This window comes from Emys orbicularis, chromosome 2, assembly GCF_028017835.1.
Source record: "Emys orbicularis isolate rEmyOrb1 chromosome 2, rEmyOrb1.hap1, whole genome shotgun sequence".
Lineage (NCBI taxonomy): Eukaryota > Metazoa > Chordata > Testudines > Emydidae > Emys > Emys orbicularis.
Window position 1 is genome coordinate 82,444,898 of NC_088684.1, and position 23,375 is coordinate 82,468,272.

At 45.6% G+C, this 23,375-nt stretch overlaps 1 protein-coding gene across 1 annotated transcript in view; it reads right to left on the reverse strand.

The window, feature by feature from the left end:
* Positions 1 to 896: 896 nt before the first annotated feature.
* The window catches only part of CABLES1 (Cdk5 and Abl enzyme substrate 1), a 114,582-nt gene continuing 92,103 nt past the window's right edge, over positions 897 to 23,375 (reverse strand). Inside the window, exons 7-10 of the mRNA XM_065399665.1 lie at positions 23,073 to 23,176; positions 4,616 to 4,722; positions 3,303 to 3,510; positions 897 to 1,037 (exon numbers count right to left, since the gene is read on the reverse strand). Of these exons, the coding sequence (XP_065255737.1) occupies positions 897 to 1,037; positions 3,303 to 3,510; positions 4,616 to 4,722; positions 23,073 to 23,176 (560 nt within the window). The remainder of the gene's footprint in view (positions 1,038 to 3,302; positions 3,511 to 4,615; positions 4,723 to 23,072; positions 23,177 to 23,375) is intronic.

Sequence of the window (23,375 nt, forward strand, 5' to 3'; positions counted from 1 at the left end):
TATGCATGTGGCTTAACACAAGACATTTAAAAACTATTACATGTAAATCACGAACTAAATGCTTTCATCTTTACCATATACAAGACTGAAAACATATGGTCAGCTGCTGATTCATCTCTTGCAGTAGTAGTGTAATCTTCAGAAAGGTAAAAGATGTTGAAAAATCAGGGATAAAAAACAAGTGTCCAAAAATGATCCCATTTACTACTTTACCAGTAGTTATGTTTTCAAGACGTAAACATGGAAAGTCCCCTTGGTCTTCAGCATCAGTAAATGATATCCTCTCAAATAGCCAAACCAGCCAACGTAGACCAAAACCAAATTAATGTCACACACACAGGCACCCCACAGGAAAAAGTGCACTTCCAATAGCAGGTACAAAAATAAATTGGCACGCTCTTTTTGACACAGTGAAGATATCTTTTTAAAAGCTTTTCCACAACGTTAATAAGTCATTTTGTAAGTCAGAGCAAGTCTGTAGCAGAGCACTACAAGAATGCACTTGACTAGCTTGCAAAGTGTACAGGTGATTGTAAGACAGATGGGAATGGAGGCTCTTGTTTCATTTTTGTTCTTGCATGACTGATATGGGTAACTAATTTTACTCCTTTGGTCCCAGTGGTAAGAGTCTGTTTCCCCCCAGTTCTGGCATCAGTTGTTAGTTCTTCACCTGCTCTGAGTAGTAAACACTACATGAATTCATTTAGTCTGAGAGTCTTAGGAAATTCCATGCAGTGTTCCCAATATGCTGCTGGAAAAATTGTGTATTTGAAGAGCGAGAGAGAGAGAGAGAAGTTTGGTATTGAGTCCTATTTTTGCATTTCCAGTAGTAACTGCAGCTCGATAATGCTGAATAGAAACAGTCTTAAGACCCCTTCCTGGAAGGGTAGCCTGTGCTAGGAATTCTGGATCAAACGTCTATAATGTGGCATCACTTCGTGTTCAGGCAGATGGAGAGCAAATTCCAAGGCCACTAACACTGGAAATTCGAAGGCTATCAGCTCTCGCCTGTTCAGTCGGAACTTCTCTTCCAGTTTCTGTAACACAGACAAGTTTACAAAAAAAAAAAAAGTCTTAGGGCATTAGAATACCAGTTTCTTGTATCGTCTTACTGGTGGCAATACTCAAAATATTTACCAGTAAACATTCTGCTCTCACTCAAACTTACTGCCTATTGAAGTCTAGTTTTGGAGAGAGAGAGCTGGGGCATTTGCATTACCTAGTACTGGATCTTGCTAGCCATGGAACAGATTGGGGTTGGCCTTTGTGTCATGGGAGAATGCCAGGAGCTGTGCCACCAGTGCAGAAGCCATCTGTAACTTCAGTCCCTATGCTCTCCTGAGTGCAGGGCCTGCTCCTCTGGTAGTGCTCCAGCAGGCACACGCCATTCCAAAAGCAGCAGAGAAGAAGGGGTGGGGGTGGAGGGGGCAAAGGCCTGTATCTTCTCTGTACTGGTTGAAAGAGCTGGCTGGCCATGAGTGGAAGAGCAAACTCTGGCTCCCTTTGGGAGTGTACAGTGCCTCCCAGAACTGTCCCCGAGGCAATGCGGCTCTGCACCATCAGTTGGGCCTGTGCCTAATAGGTACAATCTAGTTCTCAAATCGAACACTATATTTTTTCTCGTAATGACAACATTGCCTACTGAAAAGAATGTGTTCCTATTAAACTGATCTGAACATGCCACTCAGGATCTGTACATGTCAAGTGGCCTTATTTATTAAGCCCCAAATTGGTCAGTAGGCAACCAGCTACCAGAACCAACAAATCATACTAATTTCTTACTAGAAGGACAGTTTGTTCACTTCCCGAAACTCACCTGAACAAGTGGTTTTTTTAATAAGCCATAGATGGTGCACAAGTGGCATTTTCATTCATTCCATTTCTTTCTTTTAGCAGAAAAACTTAAATCTGGTTTTCTTGCAGTGACTATTGAGTCATGAACAGCTATCAAATCAGGCTCTGAGGGAGGTAAGGCACAACTGCTCTCACATACTCCCTCTCAAGAGCTTGACACAAATGTTGGTGACTTTCCTAACAGAATAACCACATCTGCCAGATGATTTATTAATTACATCTATTCACAAGAGGGGTCCTCAGCTGATGACTGTGGGTTTTTTGTTGTGATTTGAGACTGTATGTTGTACTATGCTATTGTGGGGAGAAAAAGGGAATTTTAAAAAAATGATTCCCATGTTAATATTAGATCTGTTTGAACCTCTTAATACCTCAGAGGCACAAGGTGACATCTGCAACAATAATTGAACAGTGAAGAATGGAAGCTGCACTACCCTCAAGGGGAGAAGATACTGGTTTCAGAGGTGGCTTTCTGCTATAATTTGTCTGTTCTGCTGTTTCTTTTGGATTTGTACACTAGTGGAATGCAGTCAATTGTTTTGGGGTTTGATTTTTTTTCCAGTTCTGACCTGCCCATTTCACTTTTTGTTGACTCTGTGGTAGACTCTTTGATGACAGAGTGAACAACCAAGCTTGAAGGGAAGCTCAGTATCTACTCAGTCAGAGGGGTAGTCGTCTCAGGACGACTGCTGCTGCAGTCCTTTTTTTCAGCTGCCCTATTCTAACTTAAGTGGACTGCCAAACCAGCTCAATGTTCCCAATCAGGCTGGCATAAAAGGCGGTTTAAGCCACTTCTGCCCCCCTGCTCCTGAATTCCCTTGGGTCAAGCACCATATGTCATTTGGCTGAAGGCAAGGATCTGGCCCTCAACCTCTAGTTCAGTTCTTCTGTAGTTATACAAGCTCAGCATTTAAGTAGTTGCTGGATCAGAGCCTTAGAACATTTTCTTCCCTCTCTTATTTAATTAAAACCTAGTTATGGAAAGGGTCAGAAGACAGAACACTTTACTCTGGAGAAGGTGATTCACGCATGAAGTGCTGTGATGAAAATAGCATTCTATCACCTGAAAACTGAATTTGCTGAATAAAACCAGAGTTATAGGATTAGGGGATTCTCAAACTTCTTTATCAGGCACACCATGTTGTCTTAGTGTCTCGTGGAGACCTCCCAGCCATTCAGTCACATTGATTAACCTTCCCAGCCAGTTATGACTGCACTGACCACCCCCTTCCTCTTGTGATCAAGTAATTTCCTTGGCGCAACTATCACAATTGCGTGTGCACGAACACACACCACGTATATTAAGGACGTATTTAGTTGTTGTCTTTGAATCTGGTTTAGCAACTGGAAGCCACGAGGACTGCCAAGACCATGTTGTTATCCAGCTCTGAGAACCACAGTTTGGGAACTTCTGCTGTGGAAAACACTAGTGGCCGAAGGATACTTACATCTATAAGATGTTTAACTTCATGTTTTCTGAGGTCACTGCCAATTTTGGCTGCTAGTAGGACACACGCTCCAGCACAAAGCTTTCTGTTCTGCTTGTTTAGTTTCCCTTTGAGAGCAAGCTTCTCAAAGTAGACAAAGGCCATGGCCACAGTGGGTTCCTCAAAACCACACTCTTCTTGAGCTAGTTTGCGCATCTCTCGCTTGAGGCTGAGGAAAGAGAACACAGAGATAGACATGCTGTGTGAGCTGACCCAGAATTCACAGATTAAAGCAAGAGATGCTTTCATGCGCAAGCAAACAGGTGGTGGGTGGGTGGGGGAATGCAATTTACATGGTTGGTAACTTTCTGTTTCTATTTGCTATTATCTAATATAAATCAAATCCCCCAATAAATATTCACTCTGGCGTTTCAGCTATGAGAAGCAAGTTACTAAATCACTAAAAATGATGTAGCAGAACCATTAAGATACACATGCCTTACTGAATAGCTGCGTTCAAATTATTGTAATCATTGCCCTTTCCTCTCCTCTTTCCCCTTTTCTGTCTGACACGTTTCGTATCCTGTCACATTTAATTGGTAAGCTCTTCAAACTACTCCAGTACTGCTTCCCTAGTTACTTCTGCAAAGCATCAAGTACACTCTGGGGACTTGCAAATAATAATAATTTGAAGGTTCAAATGAAAGTGTTTCCCTCTTAAATGTGCAGCTCCTTCAGCTGCATCCTACGGTGAAGTCATAATTCTAGCCTGCTGTGTTGGAAATAGTGGTTTAAGCACCAATTCCGTATTACATCTTCACTGCAACGCTGAATAGAAGGGAAACCCCATCTATAAAATGGTAAGTGCTGGGTCATATCTATCACAGTCTGTTATCTCAACGTTTCCTAACCCGATCCTACCTTGTAGCTGCATTATTCGGGTACACACAGAATCTAATCTCCCCCTTCCTCAAAGTCTGACTAAGCTTTTAGTACCATGAGCTCTGAGATTTTCTGTCCTCGTCACGGCCCTCATAATATAGTGGCTGTCCAGCTCACATCCACCATCCCTTTAGGTTTTTCTTTTTTTTTTTACCTTAACTGGCAAGAATTCTCTATCCAGAAACAGACTCTCAGACTTCCCTATCTTATTTACTCTGCTCACAAGTCAAAGCAAGTGCCTGATTTATTCTGTGCCTTTGGAGGTCATTGTTTCTGAAAATCAATTACTACTGTGATTTCCTTAATGTACAATGGCAACAACAATTCCACAAAAATGTGAGTGTAGTTGCATGCTGTGGCAGGCTTAAATCGTGTGTCATTCTGCACAGTACCTTCTTATTTTACTGAGGGTTAACTTGATGTGAGGGAACTTCTCCTTGAAGGTCTCATTCATGTCTTTTTTGAGGTCTGATGGCTTCACATAGTCGATTACGGTAGTCTGCAACAGATCAGTAGAAATGGATTAGTTATCGTAATCTCTAACAGATCACTCCAAAAAACCAAATTGTGACTTGTATGTCAGTCTTGGGGAAATAATCTGAATTAGCAAAACAGAGTGTGTGATTGCTCTGTCAGAACAAGTGAACTGAAATCTAGAATGATGACTGCTCAGAGCAAACAACCACAAATCGCTATAATAGTAAAATACATGTTAAGATCAGTTTTCAAATGACATGTTGAAAATGAGTTCCAAATATGTGGGTGGATGGAGCCCAGTTAATAAGTATTCTTGTTAGGACAAAGCAAAGACCTAGGTCATAACAGTAATTGATTTAATGCACTTGAGTTTTGTGTGCATGGCTCTATTCAGTTCTGAAGCACAGTGCTAATTTTCTTTCAAGTTTAACTATTTTGCCTTTTCAGAATTTGCACCAGAAGTACCCTTTTGAAGTCCGTGTTGTAACTGTCTATTTTGTTAGAAATGTATATCCCATCTTTCTTTAAATATACACATTCATAAGCCTAAATGGCAGGGAATTCAATGTAATATGAGGTTGCATAACTTAGCTTAGAGTGCTAGTAAGCAGGTAAAAGAAATGTTTAGTCAATCTACATAATCTTAAGAATATCTTTGTGACAGCTTCATTTTGGTGAGATCTCCTCTCCTTTTTGTTATTAAAGGAGTTCTGCTGTAACCTAGAGCCCAAGCAGTGAGAGATTCTCTCTATGTGACAGAAAAGAACTCTTGACTATTGAGGGGGATGCTATCTAGAAAACTGCCTCTTGCCCTCCTGTCTTTAAGGGGGGAGGGATAGCTCAGTGGTTTGAGCATTGGCCTGCTAAACCCAGGGTTGTGAGTTCAATCCTTGAGGGGGCCACTTAGGGATCTGGGGCAAAATCAGTACTTGGTCCTGCTAGTGAAGGCAGGGGGCTGGACTCAATGACCCCTTCCAGTTCTAGGAGATAGGATATCTCCATTAATTTAATTTACTTAAAGATCTTCCCACTACTTTGTTGGCCAAAAATTGCCAAAGCAGTAATGCTCAAACATTCATGTTGGAAAAGTACAGAGATTTCCTGATTATTATTTTTTTAACTGTTTTCACTTGAATAATGGACATGATTGAGAGAAACTCTAACTTCGGCAATTATGGGGCAATGAATGGCTGGTCCTGATCGGCCAGTCTCATTATTTGCTCTCAAAGTCAAGTATAGAAATGTATAAAAGTACAAAACATACAATCCAGGGCATGCATCTGTTGTGAGAAAACTGTACTTTGGTTGCTACAGGTACTTGGCCTCCTGCCTGATTACCCCACCAAGGCATGTGGGTATATCACTTATGTATTATTCCACGTAGTGTGTCCTGTCTGCCTCCCAATCAAGCCAGTGGTAACATATCTTTTCTAATTCCTGTTTTGTTATAAAATGGATTAATCTTTGGCTTCCTCCCCAGACAATGCTAGGGGGGAAAAAGGTGCACAACAGGTAAGCACCACTGACAGGCACAATTGGTAAACCTGTTTTGGTTCTCACAGCCCATGAGGATTATTTAAAAGATTAAGCCTAGCAGTGTTCTAGCTTTATGGAAGCCTAAACCCGCTGAAGAGGAGTATAAATGTGGGTTAATTTCAGATAACTAACAAGTGGTATGGGGGGAAATGTAATTATCCTTTTATTTCTAATCAGCTATTGATATAGAGGGCAACATAACAATCCTAGAAAAAAGCCATGCATGCCCTTCTGGTCTCACTACACTTTCTAAAGTAGAAAGGAGGGGAGTAAGAAGTAATCTTTCCTGCCTTTGCTTAGAAGCCATAAAGGAGGAATAAGGTATAGATATGGGAACTAAAAAGAAAAAGCACATTGAGAAGTCTTCCAATTACTGCCCCACCCCATAAACACCCCCTCCACACATTCTCCCTTAAATCCCCACTACTCAAATTGCAAAGGGCAGTATTTTGGAAGATAAGAGTTACCGTAGTGAAGCTAAGCGACTGATTATGCATTTTTAGTGCAAACCCTTACAGATGGGCTGGCGTTAGTGCATTTGAAATGGTAGCAATTTACCCTGGCAGGCAATCGTCCATTCAGCTAGACAGAGCAAGCACAACAGAAACCTGCGATCATTTTGAGAACCGTGCACACATTCATTCCAGGATGTGTGTTTGTGTGGCACATTAAGCCAATCTTGAGTTTTTCTGCATGCCCAACAAATGAGACAAGTTACTAGGGAGGTTCTAGGCCAACACGCAGCTTTAGCATCTAATCAAGTTGCCAGCAAGATGGATCCAAAGAAACAAATCAAATAAATCTTCTCTGTCTATCCCTGCCCCCTTTGTGTACATACCATAGCTTAATTCTGGGACACCAGAGATTAAACATCTCATTGTTTGAAAAGTTACTGCCTGAATTGTATGCCAGGTTTGCAAACTTGCCTCATATGTACCATAAGCAGTAGCGTAGCTAGGGGGGTTCAGGGGAAGCAGCCGCTTCCCCTCAGTAAATTTTTCAAAAGCGGTGCCTGCCGGGCCGCCACTGGGGTCCTGCAGGCAAGTGGGGGGGGGGGGGGCAGCACGGCCGGACTCCGGAGGAGCCTTTGGGGGGGGGGGGGGGCGGGCACGGCCAGAGGAGCGAAGGGGCTGGCTCCTCGGCCATCGCGCCCCACGCGGCCCCAACATCGCCGCTGCAGCCGCCTCCTGTGGCGGCTCAGGGCTCAGCGGCCGAGCGCTCCGCAGTTGGCGGGCAGCTTCCCTCTCCCCGGCAGCTTCCTGCTTCCGGGCCGAGGGAAGCAGGAAGCTGCTGGGGAGAGGGGATCTGCCCGCCAGCTGCCCCTCGCCTGCCGTGGGCTCCTCCTCTGCAGTGCTGCCTGCCGCGGGGCTGGGGCTCTCCCGGGGCTTTGCCCTGCACGCGCCCAGCACCCCCGGGGCTGCTCCTGCCTCCCCGGGCTGGCCCCAGATCCCCTCTCCCGGGGGGCTGGGGTCCTGCTGCGGCTTGCGCCCCTCTGCCTCCTCCGTGGGGCAGGCAGCCCCAGGGGGTTGAGGCCGTGCCACCCCTTCCCCAGCTTCCCCCTCCAGGCTCCAGCAGCCCCCGCACTGCCCTGCCGGGCCTGTTCAGCCCTCGGCCCCAGCAAGGGGCTAACCTGGGATGGGGTTCGCGCCTGGCGTGCTCTGTGCTTGGGGCGAGGCGGAGATGGAGGAGCGGGCGTTCAGCAGCCCCGCTGGCCGGACTACCAGCTCCACGGAGCCGCCGCCACCTCCTCGAGGCCAAGCGAGGCCGCGGAGACCCAGCGGGACCCCGCGCCCTCCCCAGTCGGGGAAGAGACTGAGAGTCCCTCCCCTTAGGCCCAGACGGTAAGGTGAGTGACCGAGCGCGCGCTGGGCGCTCGGCCCGGGGCCCAGTGCCCCATCCCCCTGCCCGATGCCCCCCACAACACCCCATCTCACCCGGTGCTCCCCAGGGCCTGCCAGGGGGATGGCACCAGGTCCTGCCCTCATGCAACCCGCCCCTACTGTGCAGGTGAAGGGGGCGGCCCAACCTGGGGGGAGCCGCAGCAAAGCCCCGCCTGGAGCTGGTGCAGGAGACGAGCGTGGCTCTCAGCCCAGGCTCTGGCATCAGCCTGCAGCGGGGAGTGGAGCCACCCCCCCGCCGGCTCGGCTCAGCCCAGCCCCGCTCTTAAAAGGACATGGACCCGACCGCGGTTCGGCCCGGCCCGGGGCACGGGGGGGTGTCAGGGTGCGTGCAGGGGGCTCCCGGGTGCCTGCAGGGCCCTGGCAATAGATGGGTCTGGAGAAGCCAGCCAAAGGGGGGGGAGGGCGGAGCGGCCGGAGGAGGAGCCAAGGGGGTGTGTGGCCAGAGGAGGAGCCGGGGGGGGCGCCTTTTTTATGTTTGCTCCCCCTGCTCTTAAAACCTGGCTACGTCATTGACCATAAGGTGTCTGCTATGCTGACCTTCCATAAAGTGCTACAGATGTGTAATGTGCTGGCCCAGTTGGGAACATGCCTATTCTATTATTAATAGATTGTAAGGTGAGAAAACACCATTATCCTCCTCTAGTCTGACCTCCTGCATAGAATATCACCAAGTGATCCCTGCATCAAGCCCATAACTTGTTTGAGCTATAGCAGATCTTTTAGAAAGACATCAAAAACTTGCTTTTAAAGATTTCAAGTAACAGAATACACCACATCCCTAGTAAGTTGATCCGAAGACTAATTGCACTCACTGTTTAAAAATGTGCATCTTATTTCTTATCTGAATTTGTCTACCTTCAGCTTCCGGCCATTTATCCATGCCTGGATAAAAGTGAGGTGTGAGTAGCACTGCAAAGAGGGGAGAGAAATCCTAGAAGCAGCCAAGCCAGGGGAGAAGGTCTGAGCTGAACTTTCTTATTGCTTTTTGTTAATGAAGTCAGTAGAGAGCGGAGTTTTGGACTCTGCACAGTATGCAAACTTAATTTTAGAACAGGTTGAGGGCAGCCACTCACCAGAACCTTCTTTTATAAGCCTTATCAGCTATGCCACAGGGACACACTTTTATTTTCTATATGGCACACTTTATACAAAGAAAACAAACCCAAATACATCCAAATGTGATATAATATTTGACAATTGTCCATCTTTCATCTGATCTCAATGGGAGTCCTTCCACAGACGTTTGGATCAGGCCCAAACTGCTTAGAGAATTAAGTGTGACCCACAATCATTTGAGGTAGATATTATACCCATTTTACAGGCAGGAAAAATTAGGTAGAGCGCGTAAGTAACTTGTGCATGGTTACTCAGCAAGTCAGGAGTAGGATAGGCGATAGAGCCCAGAATTCCTGATTCTCTTTGCTTTAATCATGAGAGTTGATTGTCGAAAATAACGTAGCTCAGCACTAATTAATAATATACTTGGGTTGAGGTCAGGATTTCCTGACCCTCTTCACTAAGGGGACTGAGGGCTGTGCATAATTTGCTTAGAACAGTAGATTTTTAGTTGCTCCCAACTTCTAGTTTGGAACTGTGGCTCCTGGGGACTCCAGACCCCATCATGACTGCTCAGATCCAGATGGAGCATTGCTTGCTTGAACCCATAGATGATGTTCGTCCATCGTTATTGATGAAGACCTCAACAACTCATTCTTTCGATGACCGGGCTCTGTGCGTCCGAAGATGACTGATCAGTCCGATTCGGGCGTGGAACGTCCTGTCACACGTCGGGCAGACATGTAATGGCACTGTCGATGATGTACGAGCAGCTCTGGACTTGCGCAGCTCACGCTTTTTTTCAGCCTCAGCAATATGCCTCGCCTCAGAGATATTACTGCCTGTGTGAATGAGGCTGCGCCATGCTGGACGGTTCAGTGCGAAGGTTTCCCATGTGGCGAAGGTTTCCCATGTGGCGGTGTTGATCTCGAAGGACTTCAAAGAGGTCTTCAGCGTGTCCTTGAACCGCTTCTTTTGTCCTCCATGGGAGCGCTTTCCCTGAGTGAGTTCTCCGTAGAAGAGCTGTTTAGGAATGCGTTCGTCTGACATTCTCACGACATGTCCGGCCCACCTGGTCTGGGCTCTCATCAGCAATGTGTGAACTGACAGCAGACTGGCTCTAGTAAGGACATCAGTATCGGGCACTTTGTCCTGCCATCTGATTTTTAGAAGCTTTCGCAGACAGGAAATGTGGAAGTGATTGAGCCTTTGTGCATGACTCCAATAGACAGTCCATGTCTCGCAGGCGTACAGCAGAGTTGGAAGCACCACTGCTCGATAGACCTTCAGCTTCGTTGGTAGGCTGATCCCTCGACGTTCCCAAACGTTGGAGCGCAATCGGCCAAATGCAGAGCTGGCTTTAGCAATTCTGCAGTTTACTTCATCATCGATTGACACTGCTCAGGAAAGGGTACTGCCCAGGTACGTGAAGTGGTCCACTGTCTGAAGTCTCTGTCCATTTACAGTGATGGACGGTTCTGAGTACGGAGCGTGGGGAGCTGGCTGGTGCATGACCTCAGTCTTCTTGATGTTAATGGTGAGACCAAAGTTGTTACATGCAGTTGAAAACTGAGGAGTGCTGAGGTTGTTGGAGTCCTGAGATTTCTTTTGAGAATCTGGTGGGTGAGGAGATGGTATTTTGTTCTGTTTTCTTGCTGACTGGCTGTTTAATGTTGGGTGGAATTTGCTGCTGTTTTGCTATTATCTTTATCGTTATGAATTCTATTTTTAATGGCTGTCAGGAAGCTCAGTGCCAGGCATAAACAGGCATCATTTAAATTAATGAAACAAATAGATATAGACAGAGGCAATCTCTGGCACACATAAGTAACTGTGTGAGGCCTCAAACCAAGGGCTAGATTTTCAACAGAGTCCAGCTCCCATTTAGGAACCTAACAAGCTACCAGATTTTCCAAAGTACTCAGCACCCAGCAGTCCCATTTTGGGCAGATTGTCAAAAAGAACTCAGATGGGTTCTTCTGAAAAACTAGCCACTTATTTTGTGCTTAAATGGGAACTGAGCTTTTTTGAGAATCTGGCCCCAAATGCATATAGAGGGAGGATGGTCTTATAGCTAGGGCATTGGTTGGGGGATCTAAGTTAGGGGACCTAAGTTCTATTCCTATCTCTGTCACAAGCCCACATTCAAGCTTCTCACTTATGGTATGTCTACATTGCAATTAAACACCTGTGTCTGGCCTGTGTCAGCTGACTCACGCTGGGGCTGTGGGGCTGTTTAATTGTTGTGTAGACGTTGAGACTTGGGCCGGAGCCTGAGCTTCGGGACCCTCGCTCCTCACAGGATCACACACCTAAGCCCAAAATGTCTGCACCGCAATTGAACAGCCCCTTAGCCTGAGCTCTGTGAGCTCGAGTCACTGACGGGGCCAGCCACGGGTGTTTAATTGCAGTGTATATAAAGTGTATGGGGTTGTTAGGGAGGGGTAGTACCTCTGATGGGGGAGCAGCTCATCCAACCCATAGATACTGTGGACCAGAATACCCTATTGAATGAAGAGGGTAGTACAGGGCCACATTTCCCTCAAAAGTTACATTTTCTCTGGCCACCTCTGCAGAACAGAACTGTATTGACAAATCATACCCTCAGCGTTTTTGACTCCTTCAATTGCTGAGGAGCAGATTGCCAATCATCATTTAACTTTCATTCTTTAATTGCCAAAACTAAGTATTCAAGGATAGATGAGTAGCTACTCCGCTTTAGAATTGTATACAGAAAAAACACCTCATCAAATGAGACTTGCCAATCTTGCTCAGTCAATAAGAAAAAGCCCAGAAAATTGTTCCTTCAAGCTGGACATTGATCACAATCATTAAATCGTCAGGATGAAAACCAGCGAGTGCCATCCCTAAGTAAGATAACAGGATACTATCACCACATTCAACAAATAGTACTGGCTCCAATGGATCAGAGACCACTAGCTCTCTCAGTTTGTCAGTGCCATGATAAATAACTAAACTAACCACCCTTCAGAATTAAAATTGCAGAACTCCTTCTCGGCCACCGCTTCAGATCTAAGGGGACTCTGCACTCAGGGGATTTAGCCCCAGGGGAGAGTAGACAGCAATACGGCTACATCCATATCCCAGGAGTTCTGCCAGAGAGGGCCAGCCGTAAACCATGGCTGGGCAACAGAAGAGTCTGCTGATGGGGACTTCTGAGAGAGATGCTAAATAGCATTCCCCATTCCACCCCAACCAGCAATGCAGCCGGACTCTCCACCATTGGGACCTTACTGTGGGTTCTGCTGCAAGAACAAAGGGATGGAAAATGCAATTTTAAAGTATAAACTAAGGTCCTGATTACCAAAGAACACATGCCTGGTAAGCTACTTATTTGATACTGCTCCAGTGGTGCAATGAGAATTTCTAAGGTACAGAAGTTTAAGGCCCATCGAATGAAAGACATGTGTTTAGATCAGCGGTTCTCAAACTATGGGGCGTGCCTCCAAAGGGAGGTATGGGAATGTGTCAAGGGAGGCATGAGCTGTGTGCTTTCACTTTACTTATTTATTTTATTTAAAGTGCTCTGACTGTCAGCCCCAGGTGGCTGGGGATTGTGCAGAAGGGCCATGCACATCTGGGAGGCAGGGGGAGAGGATAAAGGGGACAGCTGGAGCCCCGCTGCCTGGGCTTTTCTCCCCCACCCAATCCCTCACCGGGAGGCAGCTCAGGCTCTCCTTCCCTACCACTCAGTCCCTCACCTGGGCTCAGGCTCTCCTTCCTCCCTACCCAAATCCCTCACCTGGATGTGGCGGTGGGGCTCCAGCTGCCAGCCCCAGGGTGGCAGCAGCAGCAGCGCACAAGTAACGGTGGCGCTAAGTCTGCTGTGAAAAGAGTTACTTGTGCGCTGATGCTGATGTGGTGCTGCCTTCAGAGCTGGGCCCCCAGCCAGCAGCCGCTGCTCTCCACTCTGGCTGGACAGCAGTATATGTGTGTGGAGGCATAAACGGCCACAGATACACAGAAGGGGGGCGTGATCAAATATGTTTGAGAACCACTGGCTTAGATAGTCAATAGTTTTAGAGGCAAAACCCCGACATGCAATAGTAATAGAGGCCATACAGCTGAATCAGAAGCAGGTTGTGGGGAACACAGTGGGGAACGGTAGCAATGGGTAAAAGGAAAGAGGAAAAGAAGGATGCCAAAAGGAATTTTCTGCAGTTTCAAATATATGTGGTGGGAGGAGGCTAGACACATTTCTCAGAGAACTTTTTAGAAACACAGCCAATCTTGAATGCCTGAAGTTTCACCGTACCTCTGATCCAGGCTCTGCCTGGGCTAGGATTCTGATCAATACTGATGTTCCAGGACATTCCCCCAGAACAGGATAGATAGTTCTTCTAAGCAAAACACACTGCTGCACTATGTGGATTGTGTTGCTATCTAATATCAAAGCATCCTCTTCTTTGATGCTATCTAGTATCAAGGCATCCTCTTCTTCTTTCTTGCTACTTCCCTATTCGGGATCAGCGACTTTTATAGCCTTCTTCCAAAACTCATGATAGTAGGCCAGGCATTTGTGCTGATTGGTCTCTCCAAGGTCCACTGATATTGATTCCATATACCAAGTTTCTGGTCTTCCCATTTGGTTGTCTTCTGTCCACAATCATTTCACGAGCCATCCTAGCATCATAACTCTTGGGGCTCTGCTGGACGTGTCCATACCAACATAACCTAGGCTCCCTTAACTTGTCTTCAACTGGGGCAACCTGTATTAGGCCCCTCGTTTCATTTTCTCCCATGGAGTGTCCAACCATCTGACCACCTCAACATCTTCATTTCCCTGGTGGAGAGCATACTAATTTCCTTCCTTGTGACTGGTCAAGTCTCTGTTCTGTACATTAAGATGGGTTGAATTACAGTTTTATACACTCTATTTTTTATCTTTATCGGCATCTTTTTGTCACAGAAACTGGGGTCAGCTCCCACCATTTGCACCAAGCAGCTGTAGTACAATGCGAGGCATCACTCATGAGGACACCATCATCAACAACCACTGATCCAAGGCACACCTCTACCCCGATATAACGCTGTCCTCGGGAGCCAAAAAATCTTACCATGTTATAGGTGAAACTGCGTTATATCGATCTTGCTTTGATCCGCCGGAGTACGCAGCCCCACCCCCCCATAGCGCTGCTTTACCGCGTTATATCCAAATTCGTGTTATATTGGGTCGCGTTACATCGGAGTAGAGGTGTATTTAAATTGTTTCCCTCTTCTAAGCTCTCACCATAAAGAATATCACAGGCAGAGTTCTTCTCCCTCAGTTTTCAAAGCCTCGGTCTTACAACAAAAAGAACGAGGAGTACTTGTGGCACCTTAGAGACTAACAAATTTATTTGAGCATAAGCTTTCATGGGCTAAAACCCACTTCATTGGATGCATACAGTGGAAAATACAGTAGGAAGATACACACACAGAGAACATGAAAAAATGGGTGTTGCCATACACACTATTACAAGAGTGATCAGTTAAGGTGGGCTATTATCAGCAGGAGAAAAAAAACCTTTTGTAGTGATAATCAGGATGGCCCATTTCCAACAGTTGACAAGAAGGTGTGAGTAACAGTAGGGGGAAAATAAGCATGGGGAAATAGTTTTCTTTGTGTAATGAGCCATCCACTCCCAGTCTTTATTCAAGCCTAATTAAATGGTGTCCAGTTTGCAAATTAATTCCAATTCAGCACTCTCTCGTTGGAGTCTGTTTTTGAAGTTTTTTTGTTGTAATATTGCGACTTTTAGGTCTGTGTAAGGGTGCGGACTCACCCCTGCGGCGCCCCCTACTGGTTGCTTCGGGGAATCAGCTCGTCCAGCATCTGGAGCGCCCTCTGCAGGCCAGTGATCCGCCTTGTCTCTACTTCTGGCCCCTGTGTCCCTCCCAGGACCCAGTGCCCCTATTACTGGGATGCTGCCCCCTGGCAGTACCCCACAGATCTGGGTCTCCCCTCCCTGGGGAACCCCCACCCACTATCCCCACCTTGCCTCAGCACTAGGCCACTGCCAGTCACCAACTAGCCCCCGCTCCCTGGGGCAGACTGCAGTATAGGCCACTCATCACTGGCAAGGGGGGTTTGGAACTGCTGCCTTGGACTAGCCCTGGGCTGCCCTCTGCAACCCCCAGTACCCCTTGGCCTTCCGCTAGGCCGCAGCCTGGGGCTATCCAGGCTGGAGCTCTCCAGCTCCTCAGCCTGTCCCCAGCCCTGCTCCACTCAGGTACGCTGTCTCTAGCTTGCTGCAGCCAGGCCCTTCTCTCTCTGCACTCAGAGAGAGACTACTGAGCTTCTGGCTCCCAGCCTCTTTATACAGGCCAGCTGAAGCCTGATTGGGGCGTGGCCCCAGCTGCAGCCACTTCCCCCGATCAGCTCAGCCTTCACACTGCCTGCTCCCTGGGCTCTCTCAGGCCCTTCCAGGCAGGAGCAGGTGTCCACCCTGCTACAGTCTGTAATCGAGTGACCAGGGAGACTGAAGTGTTCTTCAACTGGTTTTTAAATGTTATAATTCTTGCCATCTGATTTGTGTCCATTTATTCTTTTACGTAGAGACTGTCCGGTTTGGCCAATGTACATGGCAGAGGGGCACTGCTGGCACATGATGGCATATATCACATTGGTAGATGTGCAGGTAAATGAGCCTCTGATAGTGTGGCTGATGTGATTAGGTCCTATGATGGTGTCCCTTGAATAGATATGTGGACAGAGTTGGCAACGGGCTTTGTTGCAAGGATAGGTCCTGGGTTAGTGTTTTTGTTGTGTGGTGTGTGGTTGCTGGTGAGTATTTGCTTCAGGTTGGGGGGCTGTCTGTAAGCAACATTCACTCTAAGCCAGTGGTTTTCAAGCTGTGGGTTGGGACCCCAAAGTGGGTCGCGAGTTCATTTTAATGGGGTTGTCAGGGCCAGCGTTAGATTCATTGGGGCTCAGGGTATAAAGCTGAACCCCAAGTCCCACCACACAGGGCTGAAGCCAAAGCCCGAGTCCTGCTAAGCAGGGCTGAAGCCAAAGCCCCAGGGCAGCGGGGCTCGGGCTTTCTGCCTTGGGCCCCTGCTCAAAACCTAGTTGCCAGTTCAAAGTTGTCAAACTACCACACATTTCACTAAGTCATCAGTGAAAACCTATTCCAAGGCTGCTCGCTTCATAAATTCCCACTTCCGTGACAACCGCAATCAAAAAGGGGCTCAACGCTGATCCCTGATGTAGGCCAACGTTTACTGAAAATTCTCTGCTATATATATTTAGTTTTGACCATGGTAGTCACACCATCATATATATCCTGGGTAAGATGGACATATCTTTCTGGCGCACCTCTCTGCCACAAATGCCACCAAACTAGTTCTCTTGGTAAATGATCATATGCCTTCTCCAGGTCCACAAAGACCAAGTGCTGTCTCTTCACTTCAAACATTTCCACGAGGATTCGTAGCACAAATATGGCATCCATTGTGCTTCTTCCTCGCATGCATCCATACGCACATTTCCAGGATGTACTTCCCAAATAATGATTATTTCACAGGCTGCTGGTTGGCCTGGCATAAGAAGACAGGTTCACAATCTGATACTTGGTCATTAGTAATGTCAAATGATATGTTAGCATTAGAAATTGATACCAAAAAAATCAAACCAGTGCAATGAAAATGATGTAAATTCCTGAAAGCAATTTTAATGCTCACTTCATTGGTCTAAGTGGAAAAACGAAGGCCCAAGTATTATAGAAGAGTCCATTCAAGCTCTAGATACTATCAAACTAGATTTTTAACTGCAGGTTTTGGCAACATACATGAACCACTCAAACATCTCTCTCGTGGTTTATGTTGCACCAGAAAAAAAAATATTTGCATGTGTTGTAGAGCAGTGATTCTCAACCAAGAGGGCCCACTGGGGGGCGCAAGCAGGTTTCAGGGGGTCTGCCAAAATAAACCAGAAAGCAGGGCTGGTGTTAGACTCACTGGGGTCTGGGACTGAAGCAAATTAGCTTTGCAGGTCCCCTGTTATGTGTAGGGTGACCAGATCAGAGGAAGAAAATATCGGGACACCGGGGTGGGGGGTGGGGGTGGGGGCGGCAAAAAAAAAAAAAAAAAAAAAAGCCAAGTGCTGCCTGCTGAGCAAACGAAATATCGGGACAAATCGCGTCCCTACCAGACATCGGTTGGGACACGGGACAAACAGCTAAACCAGGCAGTTGTCCTGCTTGCTACCCCCTAATGCCAGCCCTGGCTTTTAATCTACTGCATATGCAGAAAAAGAGTTGTTGTGGTACAGGTGGGCCATGGAGTTTTAGCATGTTGGGGGGGCCCCAGAAAGAAAAAGGTTGAGAACCCTGGTGTAGAGTTTTTCTTTTTCTCTACCTGTGCATAATGTGTTTTGGTTACATTCTTATTTTCAGTACTGTCCCTGTTCAGAAGAATGGAAGTAGTTAGGAGAGAGACAGGAACAATCAGAGGGGCCAGTGAATGTACACAAACCTGGAGTGCAGTGTTGATGGGTCTCTAGCAGAGGAGCTGGAATTTTTTCTGACACTATTGTAGCTATTATTTTGGTGCGCTTAAAGATTTTTTCAGATTCTGCAAGAAATACTATTTTTTGATAGGTCAAGGAAGGATGTTACCACTTATTTTAGCATGATTTATTCTACCTCCTCCCTAAAATAGAATATTTTATTTATATTTAAGTACAAAATTTACGTTGTGGTGCCTTAGTAATTTGAAAAGACACATTTTCAGCATGGAGGATGGGGAGTTCGCTACATGACTCCCTTTCAAAGTAAGAGACTTCACAGAGATGATTTTCAGTCTTTGAAAATCAACAGGAGTTAAGCACTTACCATCTGTGCCTTTGAAAATCTTCCCCTACAAGGCGAAGTTTGAGCATCACTTTACAAATTTGCCTTACAATTGCATCTTTCTCCTTAAGGTTGAGCTTCTCCCCCAGGTCCCAGCACTGAGGGCCTCCAGTCAATGAGCCTAATTCTATAAATCAAGAGTAGCTCAACTGAAACCAAGAGTGACACTACTATAAAGCCAGTGTAAGTGTGATCAGAATCAGACTCAACAGGAGTTGAGGACACTCCATGCCAAGCAAGATCAAGCCCCAAACCCACATATTTCAGTGTAAAAACAAAACAAACAGGGGTCAGGAAGAGTCTCTCATATCTTGAGCCAAATCCCAGTCTTTTACTAGGGCAAAATTCCCCTTGACTTCAGTGTTTTACTCAAGTAAGGACTATGGCCCATATGGTTTAAATCAGAAAACTAGAATTACAAGAACAATATACAAGGTTATAATTATAGTTTGAAGTTAGTGAAGTCATGCAGATTTACACCCGCTCAGGATCTGGCCCAATATGTGTAAAATTTCCCTTTGTTCAGATCATCTCGTCACCTTCCCTCTCTCGCTCCCCCTATTAATTGAGCTTCACGTCCATAAAGGAGGAAAATTCTACAAGCTTGCAGCTGCTAAACTCTAATGATAAATGCCTGCCAACTAGTAAAGCTGTGATTATAAACCCGAGCTCAACACATACTGAACAAAATGTCCATTGCTGACACCAGGGTCACCCTCAGCTCCTCCCACATCTGCACTTGTGAAAAGCAGTAATTAAAGCTGCATTCCATTCAGGACTGCAAACGGACTGGAATCAGTACATAGTAGGTCTGCAACTGCTGTGGTCACTTTGCAGTGTTCTGTTAATATTACAATGGCTAGGCACGTTCAGAAAACTGCATGTTTATCTCTCAGAGCTCCAGCTGCAATCTGCTTTAATGGCAGCATATGGTGATTTGCAGACAAAGCATTTTGGAGGAAGAAAGTTAACTGGAAACAATTATGCAACCAAACTATCTAACAGACCCTGATTCTGCGCCCACTCATGGTGATATAAATTAGGAGTAACTCCACTGAAGTTGATGGAGTCACAACAGTTTTACACTGTTCTAAGAGAAATCAATATCTTTGGAATCATGTCGGCATCTTTAGAAGCCACTCACTCACTCTCTAGGGTGGAGCCAGTGTTCTGCAAATCCAGAACAAAATTATGAAGAAGATGAAATTGACATCTATTAAACAGCACCTTCCTATTGCAAGCAAAATGCCCTTCAAAGACACTTACCAGTCAAATTCTGCTTGCTTTGTTCTAAAGTGGAACTATACTATTAAGACATTATAGAATAGCATAACAAAAAAACAAGAGTTTTGGGAATGGTTTTGGAATGCATAACTTTACCCATGTGAGTAGTCCCATTGACTTATGTGGGGCTGCTCATGTAAGTAAAGTTACAGAAGCACTCATGACCCCAGTCCTACAGATATTTAAGTCTGGGCTTACAAGATGGCATAATCTGAATATCAATGTGGATTCCAATACTATTGGCCATATAACAGGATAGCAGAAAATATTTTACCTGGCATTCTACCTAGCAAAATGCCAGCATCCATCAGTTTGCAACACTCTGGAAGACTCTACTTTAATAGCTCTAAACCCCATTTCCAATCTTAAGAGCAGTTTATATCCACTGACATCACTTTAATCAAAAATAACCCTCCAGGGTCAATGTGCGTAATGATCAATGGTGTTCCTCCTCACATTATTCTAGTGTTCCTTTTAGATGTTTGGAACCCTCCCACTGTCAGATGAAGGTAGGAACCCCCTCTCTTTTCATCAGGAACAGGGGGTAGAGCCAGCAGGAGCTAGGGCAGCACAGGCTGCTTGCAGAAAACAGCAGCTACCTAAGGTGCATGGGGAAGGAGAGAATGATCCTGTCCCCCTCCTGGAAAAGAATGTTGGATAGTCTTGGGGGCGGGAGGGTAAAAGGAGGTAGAGAGGACAGAGACAAAGAGTGGATGGAAGGTGTGAAAGACGAGCAGGAAAGAGTGTGTGGGTGTGTGGGTGTGTGGGTGTGTGTATGTGTATATAAAAAAGAGACAGGGAGCCCCTGAGGAGCTGACCACCTTCTCCTTGCTATCAAGCTGATGTGTAGTCAGCCTGTCACTATTCTTTTTCCAGCAGTTTTTTGATTTGCTGCTAGGAGACGAGAGAGGGGCTATAGGGTATAGGAAGTAGTGTAGTTGAGGGTAAACCTGAGTAAACCGAGTTTACCTACTTCTCATTTGGGAATCTGGAATTTAATTTAGGTTAAGTTACCTACTTCTTTTCTTTTCTTTTTTTTAACACTACGCCACTAGGCCTGGGCACCTTTCACCACCAGCCTTGTCTCTCACATAGACCTCTGAGTGGTGGGGGAAAAGAAGATGACAGAGGAATACCAGGAGAAGAATAGTCAACTTTTCCCTGAAAATGTCCTGCTGCCTGACCTTTAAAGGTAGGAATCCCGCCTGAGTGCTCCAGTGGCTCTTGTGGTGTACTGAGAGCCATGTCAGTCCCTTAGGTATTCAGGTCTCAAACTTGTAAGGCTTTACATAGCAGAAGGAATGTCCCAAATTAGGCTTGGCTGCAGAGAGTCAATGCAGTCATCACAGAATTGGTGTGATATGCTTTCTTCAGCTCACACTGCCAAGCAAGCAGCTGAAGTCTGTGCTACTGTAGCTTCTAAACAGTCTTCAGTGCTAGCATCACATAAACAGTCCTGCAGTAATCCTGTTTATTGATTTGGTATTCATAATTGTGTCAAGGCCATCATTAGACAAACAGGTGCAATCATCACCATTTACAGATTTGTGTATAAAGGCACTTTTGGGTACCTGTATTAGCAGAGAATTCAAGAGCATCTCCAAATTGTGAGCCTCCTGGACATAAATTAGGTGAATCCCCTCCAAAATAATTCTACATGCGTCATTTGGCATCACCTCTTTCTTGTCTACAATGAGCTTCGGCCACGCCCTCACCTAAGTCTATAACTCTGCCCGGCCTGGGAGATAACACACTGCTCATTCTTGAAGAGACTGAGAGCTGTATATCAGCTGCATGCTGTATTACAGCCAGACTATCTCCCCGTTTCACACAGTGGCTTCAGAAATGTAAAGCGGCAAGTGGCAGAATACTTGCAGAATTCTGAAGATGAACAACTGTCCCGCATCAGCCTTTGCTGTTTAGTTTATCAAAAAGAAGACTGACAGGTGACTTGATTATGGTGGATACTTACCTTGGTACCTTCATAAGTAGAAAATACTGGGTACTAAATGCCTCTTTAATCTCGCAGAGAAAAGTATAACAAGGAGCAATGGCTGGAAGTTAAAGCCAGACAAATTCAATTAGAAGCAAAGTATAAGTCTTTAACAATGAGGATAATTAATCAGTGGAACAAACTACCAAGGGAAGTCATGGATTCTCCATCTCTTGAGGTCTTCAAATAAAAACTGGAGGCTTTTCTGGAAGATCTGCTTTCAGGAGCATGCACAAGAGGGGACAAGCAGGGATACAGTCCCCCCAATCAGTGGGGGCACAGAACTCCTCCGGGGCCAGAGATGACAGCTCCTCCAGCTGCCGGGGGAGAGCGAGCCCCTCCAAAAGTGGCCAAATTTTTTTCCTATGCACACCCCTGTCTGCTTTAGTCAAACACAAGTTAATTGGGTTCAATGCAAGGATAATGGAATGAAATTCTATGGCCTGAAATATACAGGAGGTCAGACTAGATGATCTAATGATCCCTCTGGCCTTAAATTCTGTGATTCTTCTAGAAGTCTGAAAACCCCCAACCAATGCCATCTATCCCAACAAAGAGCCACAGGTGGGCAGCAAAATCTTGTGGCCAGCACAACTGAAGATGGATAACAAGCCTGAAAGATGCAGCATCAACATGTGACCTCTGTCCATTGCTAGACGGAAATCATCCATAAATGAGACTACATCAGTCTCCCAGCCATACCCGTGCCAAAGCCAGATTGAAAAGGAAAAAGAAATCAGAGGATTCTAGGTGAAACAAAAGCTGCCTTGCTGCAGACTTCCCAATATCGTTATCCATGTGGGGAAGGTTAGAAACAAAGCAATGACTGCCAAATCAGTCTCAATGGAAGATTTCTTGAGCAATGGTTTAATGATCTTTCAGTTGAGAGAAGCTGGTTTTCCTGCAGGAGGACAGGGAACATTAACAATCTCAAAACAGATCCAGTATTTTCCCCACTCAATTTCACTAGCCATGAGGTGCAAGCCAAAATACCTCTCACCTTCTTTGGATGCACTGTGCATGTGCGCACACATACTTATGTAATGCATGTTGTAAGACTGCCCCCTCAATCAAAAGATGTGCACCAAATTCTAGGAAGGATAATGTAAACTTGATGCAATTAAAAACAAATAGAAGGCTGCAGAGCCATTTCTCTTCTCGCGTAAAATATTGAGATGGGCAGAATTGTGAGCCTGAATTGTTACAGCTTTGGACATCATGGAAAATATATGGCTTTTGCTAGTGATGGGACTTTCCTTCTTACTTTGAGACTACAAAGAGCAACCCATGCCAAAACAGACAGCAGCCTGTACAACACCTTCAAAGAATATAAAGAACCTGCTGGAAACCAGAGTTCTGTCCTAGCGATGACAGGAATCAAAAAACACAGCGCTGTTTGTGCAGCTTCATACAAAACTAAAAGCAACAGATATCACATTTACACGAGAAATAAGTGCCAAGGAGAGGAAATAAAGGTAACCCACTGAAAGACGGAACAGAATAAATGCATTATTAACCAACAAGACTTACATCTAAAATGTCCATGAAATTAAGCAGTAATAAAAGCTTTTACTTTTATAACACCCACACTGACCTACTTTTACATGTCCCTTGTCATGTAGAACAAGGGATTCCAAAATGCTGCTGTTAGGAGGTATAAATGGTGTGTGATGATTTTAAGCAGGAGATTTCAAAGTCCTAAGCACTAGGATCAAAATGTACCTACTAACTATTACCAAGTGTTACTCACCATATATGAAGGGAATATTAAAACCCGCTTGTGCTTGCCACATGGCCACTGAGGATCATCTAAAAGATTTGGGTCATAGTCAATATAGTCTCCCAGGTCACTGCCTATAAAGAACATATAAAAAAAGTGATTGAACAATTAACTGCATCAAGAAATGTCTTAGACTTAACATATGCAGCAAGCAAGTTTTCAGTCAATGGACAAAATTACCTCTGTCTGGGACTTCTGAAGGAGCCTAAGGGAGATAGCGGCAACAAAATCCTGTTGAAATTGAACAGTAGCTTGGTGCCTGCTTCTCTTAGG